This window comes from Ascaphus truei, chromosome 2 (assembly GCF_040206685.1).
Source record: "Ascaphus truei isolate aAscTru1 chromosome 2, aAscTru1.hap1, whole genome shotgun sequence".
Taxonomy (NCBI): domain Eukaryota; kingdom Metazoa; phylum Chordata; class Amphibia; order Anura; family Ascaphidae; genus Ascaphus; species Ascaphus truei.
The window spans coordinates 337,137,396-337,150,328 of record NC_134484.1 but is presented as its reverse complement, the minus strand read 5'-3'; the positions used below and the strand labels follow the sequence as shown (position 1 = coordinate 337,150,328).

General features: G+C 43.5%; 1 protein-coding gene across 10 annotated transcripts in view; it reads right to left on the bottom strand.

Annotated features, from left to right (window-relative positions):
* ULK4 (unc-51 like kinase 4) overlaps positions 1–12,933 on the bottom strand; it is a 656,651-nt gene that overhangs the window by 611,377 nt on the left and 32,341 nt on the right. For all 10 annotated transcript variants that reach the window (XM_075586693.1, XM_075586692.1, XM_075586691.1 and 7 more), the window contains 4 exons: positions 6,943–7,082; positions 3,331–3,493; positions 1,934–2,035; positions 255–338 (listed from right to left, as the gene is read on the bottom strand). In XM_075586693.1, the coding sequence (XP_075442808.1) occupies positions 255–338; positions 1,934–2,035; positions 3,331–3,493; positions 6,943–7,082 (489 nt within the window). The remainder of the gene's footprint in view (positions 1–254; positions 339–1,933; positions 2,036–3,330; positions 3,494–6,942; positions 7,083–12,933) is intronic.

Here is a 12,933-nt window from a genome sequence, read left to right as displayed (position 1 = left end):
GCCTGGTGAATTTGAGCGTATGTATCTTACTACGACACAGAAGGTATCTCACAACTCCAGATGGAGGGAGAGATACAATAGCCTCCATTAGTATGCACTCTAGACACCATAGTACCCTTATTGGAGGCTCCACCCCCATCTGGAGTTGGTACCTTCTGTGTTCTATTTTGTACCCCTCCCCCCAGCGCATCTCTCCACCAAGGAGTGCGGGTATCAACTTTTGTTGTTTGTCCTACAATATGTTTCGTACTTACCTTGACATTGAGGTGGCGAGAGATCTTCATTAACAATCTGCTCTATTAATTCAGAGAAGCTTTCCGAAAAGAATGGAGGCCTACCTGCAAAAGATGAATTGCTAACACTAAAGATTGCTTTGACAAGAGACAAATGACTGTTAACCAAAAAGGAGAGACATGCGCAACAATCCCATTTAAGATGAAGAATTCATTTAGGTCCTTTTGTATAGAGCAGCCGGATGTATACATTGTAATGGAGAAAGAGCAGATGAGGCAGTGTACTGCAGAAAACATCAGGGCCAGGCTGGAGGTAGTGATAGAACTAATTCTTATTTTGAAAAACGAGAGGTAACTCTCAATGTATTATACTTCCTGGTAAAACATTTTATAAATAAATGTATTACTTTATTTGGCCAATGCCACGAGGTAAAAAGAAGGCCAGAATCCTCCAACACGTTTCGTACCGACACTTGCGCTTTGTCCAAAATTGTAAAAAGTTGAAACGACAAAAAAACTAAATAAATGTGACCCGAGTTTATTGTTAACACAAATTCAAAGTAGAGACTGCACTCAAAGCTCAAAAATATTGCAGGTCGGGGTAAATGTTTTACTATGGATCAGATGATGTGTGCTGTATAATGGAACAGTCTCAGCGTACAGCCCACCCAGGTCCAAATTCATAAAAAAGCAATAAGGGGCTCAGATATAGTAGAGTATACTGCTAGTGCATCCAGAGAAATAATATGCAGATACATATCACAGAAATAGAACGAATACTCTAACACCGGGGGCGCAATGTTTTCCCCCTGCTGGCTTTCCCCCTTTCCTCGCGCCCCGCCCCCTCTAACCTTGATTCAGACGCCCTGGCGTCATGTTGTCATGGCAACGTGATGTCACATGACCCAGCGGCATCATTTGATGCCGCGTTGCCATGGCGACGCGTCACCAGGAACATCTGAATCAAGGCGAATGCAGTTTACATAAGCCCTGCGGCTCCCCCTGCATTCATTTAAATGCCTCCCATCCTGCACATTACTGTTATTCTTACTCAGTGCTACATTTTCTAGATCTTTCATCTAAATTGTCTGTCAACCAATCCAAATAACATGTATCAAGCTAAAGTGCATATTTATCACGTGCCGATGCTGGTCCAGCGTTAACTCCCATTAACTTCAATGGACGTTAAAGCTGGAACGGGTGTGAAAACCTATACCACACTCAATAAACGTGCTTCTAAGAACTTAACTGAATCCAGGCCCCTCAACATAAAACTCAGTCTGAGGCACTAATCAGCATTGGAAACTACTACCTCATCCGTGACAATTTAATATAAAACAAATATGGAGAGGGCAAGGTTGGTGTGAAAGATAGGTAGAGGGAAAGGTTAGTGTTTGTTTAAAACAAATATGGAGTTCTTTATGTACAAAAATATTTTCTGGATTCAGCTCTCTGATTTTATATATGCATTTCTCTTTAAAATCACACAACACCGATGTAAAAATCAGCAGACATCAAGTCCATTATTTGCAGTGAGCTCAAAATCACAACTATTTTGTGAATTCTCTAAAATCATACGAGACATGAGATGTTGTTAGAATAAAACTTTTAACACTAAAATGTAAGTAGTATTGCTGAATTAACTGGTCGATTGAAAACCGTTTGAATAGAAGATATATTGCTGTAAAGAGGAAACGTACCTGCAAACATTTCATACAGCACACAGCCTAATGACCACAGATCACTAGCAGTGGAGAAATCTGCTCCCTTAATTACTTCTGGAGCAGCGTAAACGGGAGACCCTGTAAGAACACATCATACAGTACAATGAACGTCTAACATATGCATTAATTACACACTCGTCTATAAAAGAACAGTGAAAAAGCATGTGTTTACCCAGTTAAAGATTTAGGCCGGGTTTCACCAAGCCACTATGCGGGGATATCGCACTTTGAGCCAGTATTACAAATACTGTACATTTTACCTGCACTCCTCCCTTTATGAAATATGCTGCTGGTAAAAGGATTGGTCTTACATACAGTATATGGAAAAGAAAAGATCATGCGCTCCTACCGATTGGGCGAAATATACTAGTGACATGTTTACATTCAAAATCTAAGTCTGTGTAACAAAGGAGTCATTTGGTTGCATCTTTTGATCTAAACACAACTCAAGCCTGCCAATCTTATCAAGGTAGATCCAGTATTAACTGCTATTGACTATGAATGCCAGTTAACACGGGATTGGGACTGCAATACCCTGCATCTCGGCTTAGTGAATCCCGGCTTTGATGGCTCTTTCAACAAATATCTTCTGTTGAAACCATTGTGGCACACACGTCAGCTCAATGAATCCCAAATATGTATACTGTAAGTTTGATTAGGCTGAAGGAGCGGCTCAGTGAGTTAATACTGAAATCTCTGAAAACGACACGGAGGTCGAGCCTGGTTCAAATCCAGGTGTCAGCTCCTTGTGATCTTGGGCAAGTCACTTTATCTCCTTGTAATCAGGCACCAAAAACATTAAAAGATTATAAGCTCTACGGGCAGGGACTCATGTCTGCAAAAAATCCTATGTACAACACGGAGTCTACTATCAGCGCGATACGGGACCAAAACATTATTATTATTATTATTATTATTATTATTATTAAGGATTCTAAAATGAGTTTTCAATTTCTCACTACCATAAATATTTTAAAAATGACCTTCACCATGAAAGTTTGCACGTGCTTCTATAGTATTATTTTTTTTCCTTTCTATGCTTTTTTTTTTTTTTAACAAGGGCACAATCTATCAATGTAATTAACAGCAGTATACAGTACATACAGCAGCAGCTACAAACGGACTAGCATTAGGTGTGAAGAGATCCAAGCAATTTTGTAGCGGAGAGAATGGAAAGGTAACCGACACCAAGTGTTGCGGTCGCAAATGATATTGTGTATTATTTTATTATTATGTTAAATTCTAGGTATGTACAAATGCAAAATGCATAATAAAACTAAAAAACGTGAGTCGTTTCCATGCTGCAAGGACTGGCAGTTAACATCCTTTGGAGGTCCTTCAGCAACTCCCAACAAATGGATACTAAAGCTTACCTTTTATTCTGTTTTTCAGGTTCCTTCGGGGGGTGCTTTCACCTGCATTGCCGGCATTCTCTTCTGACCCTACCATTGCAAAAAACTCATCTAGGTTTTCCCCTTCCGCTTTGGACAAGCTAAAGTTTGTGAACTTTAAGGTGCCAGGCCCATCCAGAAGGATCTTCAAGAAGTCATGAAAAGAAACAAATGATAAAGTCCATGTCCATCCACATCATGTGACAATAAAAGGAAATGTTGAGGACATTGTACATTTAATTAGAACAACATGCACTGTGGGTGTACAGGTGTGTGAACATGACAGGGTTTAATGGTTTAGCTTCCAGTTACAAGAGAAAGAAGAAGATGTTCAGCTTTATTGCACATACTAGGTTCTGCCGTGTTGTTGGTGAGATTCCATGATGTAATTAGCAAATAAAAATACCACTTGTGAGCACATTCATATGTCTCAGACATGTCTGCAATCCTGCTTTGTCACTATTTTACTCACCATAACTTATTTTGTGTCTGGTTGTAGCCGGGTTTCAGCTTCACATTGCAAAGCCAGTATAACCAGCCTCACAGTGATGAGAGCCAAAAGGTTGTAATAGCTGTCTGTGATTAGATTTGCTAGCTCTGCACTTCTTTTAGGGCTGGGACCCGCTGCGCCCAGCGGCGCGGGCGGCCGTGTGAACGTTCCCCACTAGCAGGGGAATCCTTCAGAGCAGGTCCCAGTCCCCCCTCGCTGCACGGCGCACTACGCGCTGTGACGCCAGGGGAGCAAGAAAATTGTGATCCCGAGCGGTGACGCGTCACGTGGTGCGCTGATGAGCCTTTCAGCGGCGGGGGCGGGAGCTATCAGACAGCTTCATACACAAGGTAGGGGGTGGTGTGTTTATCAGCGTGAGGGCATTTGTGGGGAAGGGGGAGGGAGCGGGAGCTGCTTACCTTCCAGCAGCCCGCAGCAGCTCCCTCCTGCAGCCCGGGAGACCGAGACCGTGGAGGGAGGGGGGGGAGTAGCGGGTCCCTCTGCTCAAACCATGCCCCCCCCCCTCCGGCTCCCTACAGACCGCATATCGCGGTCTGTGCCTGTCAGCGCGCCGCCTGTCTGCAGTGAGGGCGCGCCGAGTGAGGGAGCGGGGCCTTAGCCTAACCCAGGCAGTGCTGAAAAAGCTGTGCAAAACATCACACTTAAGCTGATCGATGTTAAAATGGACAAGAAACAAAAAATGATACACTCAGTGCCCATTTACCCAGAGTCCCTGGCTGCAGTGGAAGCACTGTATGTAAGCGATACTGGGGAAAGACAGGGTACCAGAGCTGTCTGACATATGAATGTGCTCACAAGTGATATTTGTATTTGCTGCACACTGTACGGTGGAGGGGTTTCGTCACTTTTTTACTCACCATAACACATTTTGTGGCATGATATAATTTGACACTTTGGAGGATTTTTTTATTTACACTGTGGCACCAGGCAAAATATGTGCCCATCTGATACAAAATGGCGACAGGGCTTGGGTTCTACCTGGTGGTCATCAGAAAAGCCTTCTATAAATTAACGCCGTGGACATGTTTGTAGTCCAGCAACCATATCTGTAGATATTTTCTTGTGTTAAACCAGTGCTAAAAAACAACAGATATATGCAGATAATATCAGGACCATGGATGAGCTCTGGACCCGGGTTTAGGTAAGGTTTAAAAATAAATAAAATGAAAGGGGGGCGGGGAGGGGGTAGTGCTGCTGTAATGTAGGATTCTAGGTTAAGACAGATTCTCCTTAGGCCTGGGACATAGTAAGCGCTTAGGTGCTGCTGCTCGCTCTTGCTTGTTGCCGCTCGCTCTACCAGGAGCTTTTTGCTGTCCTGACAGAGGAGACAGCAAGCGCTTGGGAGGCGGGTATCACTGTGTGTGTGTGTCACTTGGTAGCTGTCAGTGTGTGTGTGTGTCACTTTGAAGTGGTCTGTTGTTTGTGTGTCACTGGGGAACCTGTGTGTGTGTATGTGTGTGTGTATATGTGTGTGTGTGTATATTATATAATATTTTAAAAATGAAAAAAAAAAGACATGTGAGAATAAATTATTTATTAACATTGTGCAACTTTGATAAATATATTCGGGCACGCACACACGCACACGCACACGCACACACACGCATACACATATACACATATACACACACGCACGCACACATGCATACACACACACACACGCATACACATACACACACACACACGCATACACATATACATACACATGCACACACATACGACATGGATCGGGGCAGAAGGGAGACATGGATAGGGGCAGAAGGGGGACAGGGATCGGGGCAGAAGGGGGACAGGGATCGGGGCAGAAGGGGGACAGGGATCGGGGCAGAAGGGGGACAGACCGTCGGGGGGCGGGCCGGGCGCGTCACTGGCCGGGGGCGGGCCAGTGACGTCACGGAGCTGGTTCGCCCTCATTGGGCGAACCGCTCACGTGACCGGCCTGTCTCGCCGGCAAGCTGGGGAATTTTTAATTCCCCTAAGACCTGCGCTTCCGCAAGCGCGCGGAAGCACAGATGAGCCCCTACTAAAGCCGCTCTAATTGCGGCTGTAGGGGCTCAGTGCTGAGCGGGAGCGCTCGTCAGCATGGTTCCGCCAGCAAGCGCCAAATATGGCCAAGGCCTTAGATAGTAGAAACACCACAGTGAAGGACTAGATGAGCTGTGTACATAAGGCTTGCCTTGTAACAAGATACATTTGTTTCCAGTGGGCGGTAAACAGAAGTTTTGTTTCTGCTGTTCCTCCGATGTATTTAAAAGTCAGTTCCCAAGCACAGGGCTTGACTAGCTTCCAGCTGTTGTCTGCGCAAAGCTGTTCTGTAATGCCATTACGTTCATTAATCCAATAAAATGTAGTGGGGAAGAGATCTGGAGGTTCAGTTTTATTTAAATGTTTTATTAACCCTGTAGTTGAGAAAAGTGTTGAACAGTAGGAAACACACACACACACACACACAGTATAAATGTACATGTTATTAAGAATGCAAATTGTGCACTTACAATTTGTATTCTTAATTACCATATAAATGTATACAGATTCACACTATGGGCTGTGCGCTCCTTTTTTTGTTTTCCTTTAGGTTTGCTTGGACGTGGTTCTTCCTTCCTGAAAGCGTCAAGAGACCCTTTCTGTTCCTTATACTGGAATCCTAGTATTGGACTCATAGCCTTTTCATTCAAACTTTCACTTCAAGGACAGGTAAATCATATTGTGTGCACTTTTATATATTTCTTTGTTCTTTTCACGGTCACGGCATGATATATGTACACTAATTGTACATTATATTTATGGTATTGGCTTGTACACTTACCACTCACTTTTGTAATAGTTTTTGTTTAGCACTGTTCCTTTTTTTTGTTGATATATATATATATTTTATTTTTTTTAATATGGTAAAGCACTCCTCTTGGATAAATAAGAGGGTGACATAGTCAAAGCATAGTACAGTCAGCAGATAGAGGACCAGCACACCTGTATCAGTGTAATATCTATTTATTAAATATGGATTGACATATCTCTCTCTCTCTCTCCATATATACTGTACACACACACACACACACACACACACACACACACACAGATCTTACCTTTCGGGGTGTAAGGTCACTGAAGATTATTCCAAGCTCATGGATATAAAACAGCCCAGAAACAATATCAATAGCAAACGATCTGACGGTTTCTTCTGGCAGATATTCATCCTGAGCAATGACTGTTTCTAACGAACCCCCTGCAATGCATTTCAAATTAAAAAAACAAAAACAACAATGTGCAACAATATGGTGACATTTGGGGAAGTTATTGTTAATCTGCCTTCATCAATGTATACATGTTTGCAATAGGACGCATAATGAAAGTGTGTGTGTGTGTATACACACACACACACACACACACGCACACGCACACGGTGTGTGAAAAAGGCAACAAAAACCACCGTTAGCATAAAGCCAATAAAGAAGATCACTTGTGAGCACCTTCACATGTCTTAAGCTAAGGCCCCGCTCCCAGAGTCAGCGCACCTGCGCTGCTGACAGGCGGTGCGCTGAGATACACAGACCGCGATCTGCGGTCTGTAGGGAGCGGGAGCCGGAGCGGGAGGTGGGAGGTTTGATCGGAAGGTGGGCGGGAGGTGGGAGGTTTGATCGGGAGGTGGGCGGGAGGTGGGCGGTTTGATCGGGAGGTGGGCGGTTTGACAGGGAGGGGGGCGCGGTTTGACAGGGAGGGGGGGCGTGGCTTGAGCGGAGGGACCCGCTACTCTCCCCCCCCTCCCTCCACGGACTCGGGCTGGAGCTGGAAGGTAAGTTTAAACACACACACGCAGGCACTCATTCATACACGCGCGCACACACACACACACAGGCAGGCACTCACGCACTCATACACACACACACGCGCGCACACACAGGCAGGCACTCACGCACTCATACACACACACACACACACACAGACAGAGGCAGGCACTCGGGCACACACACACACAGACAGGCACTCACGCACTCAGACACATACACACACAGACAGGCACGCACTCAGACACACACACAGAGAAAGGCACTCACCTGCTTTCACTCCACACTCCTCCCCGCTCCCCGAAGCCTCTCCTCCTCCCGAAGCCTCCCCTCCCCATTGGCTCACAGCCACACACGTCACGCGTCAACGCTAGGAAACACCATTCTCTGGTGTCTCCAGCGGCTGACGCGCTACAGCGTGTAGTGCTCTGTGCAGCCAGGGGGGACCGGGACCGGCTCGCGAGGATTCCCCTGCTGGTGGGGAACTCGCGACCCGCCGCCCGCGCCAAAGAGCGCAGCGGGACCGAGGCCTTAGACAGATCTGCTACCCTGCCTTTCAACCATTATCACCTAGCCTAGTGCTCCCACTGCAGCAAGGGATTCTGGGAAATGACATGCAAATGAGCACACAATTTGACACCTTTTGCCTGGAATATCCATTCACATGGATATATACATATAAACACACACTTTGTTTCTAATTTGTTGCCCATTAGTCAATATAATAATAAATAAAATGTAAAAAATAATCAGAGAACTCGGCCATATGATTCAATGTTACTCCAAGGTATGCTTTTAAATACATGTGGCTTCACAGAAGAAAACAAAATCATATGAAATGTCCAACAAAATTAGGTGGAAAACGGGGATTATGATAAGAATCAGTATGTGGTTCCATTGTTTTATTTGGTAATGACAGGGAATTCAAAATGAAATAAAAAAGGTTTTTGGCCTGTGTACTATGTACTATGTACAGATATAATACAAGCATGTCACATAAATATATGTTTTATGTTTAGTGTTCGGCAACAACAAAACAATCACCACAACAATGTTATTAATAACGTGTGGTGATAATAGATCACAATTTAAAAGAATACCAAGAATAGAAAGCAATGCTAAATGCTGTAAAAAACACGACATCATTAACAGTTTTCCTTCATTTGATAACTTTTAGTCACATTCCACTTTAAAAGTACATAATTGAAAAGGTAATTATATATACCATTTACTGCAAATTACATGTGTTTTTAAATAAATTAATGAAATGCATTCGCCACCTATCCCTGAACATCACAGATACCGTAGGGGTTTGGGGTGATTAGGAGGAAGCGGGCAGACAGGATAAAACGATGTTCTGGACAAGGAAGGTGGCTCATATCCTCAAAGTGAAGGGAAGCGGTGACAAGTCGGGAAAATATTACACCTATTAAAAGCTTTGTAAAGTAATGCAGGATCTTTGAGTCACATGATGCCTTCTAGATCTTATTTATCACTAGTGTATATAGTGATCGAAATAATGTTGTATTAAACGTTAAGTCCATAGATATCATTAAGAATGATCATTTTGAGATGTTATCACTACACAGCACTAGGATGCAGAATGGAGTATTCAGATTAGAGGCCCAATTCTGCAGTGCACTAAAACGTAGAAACGGTTTGGTGCTGGAGGGGCCAGAGCAATGTGTAGCCAGATTCCTGGCAGACTTTAATGGGTGAAATGACTGATATTGTCTTCAATCGTGACAGGAACACATGCAGCTCATAGTCTCACATCACTACCATAAAAGGTGTAAATAATTCTTCAGTATTCTTTGGTGTGCTGACAACAGATGGGCAAACCTGTCTGAATCCGATCAGCGAATTTTCCGCGGCTCATTTTTACTTATATTCGGCCCACTCACGAAAACACATCTGCGGATTCGGTACTAAAAATAAATCAGAACGGATACCTTGGGATCCAATGGATCCGAACTCGGATTCCATCTTGAAACCGAGTTCGGATTCTTAATAATCCCAAATTGGATTTGAATACCAGGGAGGAGAACTTAAATGTAGTAGTATCTACTAGGCATAGAAGCCTGTGCTGAAAAAGTAGCACCACCTGAGCTACCCTGAGAGATATGCTAATGGATATGCAAAGTATATTGAAAAGAGTCCCATCCCACACTTCCTTAAAACATTTCAATACGAACTATATAGAGTTGATAAGCCTTAGACACTAATATAATGACTGGAATGTGTCAGACATAACAAGACACCGTCACTGCTTTTCTAGGTCGCAGCACTAGGAGTGTGAGCTAAACCAGCTGATGGGTAGCAGCTGTCTACTACTAGCATACCAGCAAAGGATATGTACTTTGTTGATTGTTGCATTGAAAGGACAACAATCACAAAGTAATATGTACTGAGAGCTCTGAGTTACTGAGACCGGGTGAGATTAAATAAAAAACACAGGTTTTCTGACACAAACAAGTAAAAACAAGGTGAAGCACAGCAAATAAAGCAGATGCAGAGAAGAGTTAGTACTTCTAATCTTATAAAAGGATAAAGACAGTGGGCCATATTTACTAAGCAGTGTTCTGCCATAAGGCACCATCGGTGCTGGAATACATTACAGGCTATTCAAATAAATGGACTTTGAGGTGTCTTCCCGTGCCAGAAGGTGTCTCATGGCAGAAGACTGCTTATTAGATATGCTTCTTTATCCCAAAAGCGGGTAAAGTGCTTTGTACAGGTATCAGTACTCAATGACAAGTAGAGCTCAAAACTAAGTATACTGTGACAGCGATGCTAGCCATATGCTGGTTAAGGCCAAGTCCATGCTGCCGCAGACCGCGCGGAGGCGTCAGCGCAGAGCGCTATCAAATTGCCTTAAAGCATTGATCGCGCCCATAAACCGCGCGGGCGGAAGCAGGAAGGGCCGCGCATTGCGCGAGAAATCAGTTGAAACTGATTTCTCGGCGTGACGGGCAGGTCACGTGAGCAGTCCGCCCAATGAGGGCGAACCAGCTCCGGACACCCCTAGACACGCCCCCCTAGGCCGCGTCTAGCATGGACAAAAAACGCACCCGCTTCACGCGGGTGACATCACACAGGCGAACGCCTCCGTGCGGGCGAAGTCAATATGGACCTGCCCTTAGCTCACACTGCTACAGCTGCTGTCCTGAATAACAGAGGTTGTGTGGGCTCTAGTCCTGTTGGGCCTGACACAGGTACACCATTTTAGTCATTAGGTGCCATATGCTTGCTAGCTCAATAGAGTTCTTATGGAAATCCTTATAGAAAGTGTGAAATGGGACACATTTAAATTTACTTTGGATAGCATATCTCCCAGGGTGCCTCAGGCGTGCTCCTTTTTCAGCACAGGCATCTCTTCCTAACTTATTTGGAGGGAGGTTTGAGGGCATATGTATACAAAACTAGAGACACTAGTATAATTTTAGTAGTCCTCTCCTAAATTGTAAGAATCCGACCGGATTGGATCCAATGACAGATTCAAAAGTATTCGCTGAGATTCTTGTAATCCGTGACTCGGATTTTTACGGAGAGTACAAAAAAAACCGAATCTGCCTTTTTAAAAGTAATCTGTGGCTCAAATGAACCGGGCAATCTGGGTCGGATTTGGATTTAGGCGGCAAATTCGCCCATCTCTAGTGCCGACTATTATTAAGCTTTCACTTTTCTCTTGCAAAGAACATCTTAGTTTTCTTGCTATTTAAAGAATGGAAATCCAGGCGTGTGGCCAAGATAGGAAATGGGTCAATTTAAAAAAAAAACGTTTAGTCCATGTCATTCACCTACATACATACATACATACATACATACATAACTGGGGATTCTCCCGAGCAGAACAGCGTTATTTTAGCTTTAGAGACCCCCGGGCAATAGCATGTTGCAAAATCAGGGGGGGGGGGGGAGGGAGATTATGTTGTGGCTTTCTATTGTCCAGTCGTCTGAGAAAACAGTAACACCAATAACTACTGTAAACCGGAAAGTATCTTGAAAACTCAAGGGCCTCCGGAGCTAAAAGAATAATGCAGTCCAGCTCCGGAGGAGCCCCCAGTTCCAATGCTGTAAAACAAAATAATATGCCATATAGGCAGGATTGCTGCTTTAACCTTTACACGTCGGCCGGCACCAGAGTTCCACAGCACCCCCAGCACCAACGCGTCATGTGATCACACATGGAGCAATCGCGTAACGCGGCTGGTGACCCCGTCACTTCTGTTTTGATCGGGCTGGTTAGCATAAGGGCACTCTAAAAGGTTCATTTCTATTTATTTTGCTTGTTTCTTTCCACTAAATCAAATCAAAACTGATTATTAACCTATAACTATTCAACATAAATGTTTGTTTTCATTTAGGACATTTCTGATCCATTCAAAACATCACCAGCTAACCAATTGGTGACATTTTGCTTGTTCCTGTTTTAAGAACAAAACAGGAATCTTTGCAAAAAAAAATAAATCACATTTTACTCAGGGGTCAAATTTCACCCTTAAGTTTACAATTATTTTGGCACGTTTTTTGACAGTTTGCATGTTTCCACAGGAATCTCACAGTATTGTGTAATTTGTGGCGAGATTCACTAATGATGCAAATGTTAGGTCATGTTCAATAGAAGAAAAGGGATCTAACAAATTTCCTAAAAAGTATTCACTAAAAAAAAAAAAAAAAAAAAAAAAACTCAAGTTCCCAACATACCCACTGCTGATCTGATACAGAAGCAACTGGGGGAGAAAAGCTGAGAAACGTGGAGTGGAGAGAACTATTTAGTAGGCCTAGAAATCTACATAGACATAGACATATCTGGGTACTAGTGGGAGTCAGTGGACATCTGGTTTAAGATCAATTGTCTGTTGCAATCCGATGGATTTCAGCACATAGTTTGGTATATACAATACTACCCTTAAAAAGTTATGCGTATCCCATCTACACCTTTTTTTCTCCCCCTTGTTACTTTATGTAGCAATAGGGGCTTTGGTCGACACGAGTTACAGAGAAGCCCTGCCCGACAATGCTTACAACTAGTTACATATGTTTTTGGTTTATGTTGTATTAGTATGTAGGTTACCACACTTAGATTAAGCTTATTACAGGAATGCTCATCACCCCATAAACGATGATGCTGTAACACCAACTACAGTTAATTTGTGAAATTATTTTACATGATATCAACATTCAAAATGTAAAAGCAGTAACTATTTATATCATGCATTTTACTGCCTCTACAACCCCTGTGAGGGGCTTAAATCTGTCACCAAGCTACTCAAGAAAGCCCATGTTTAT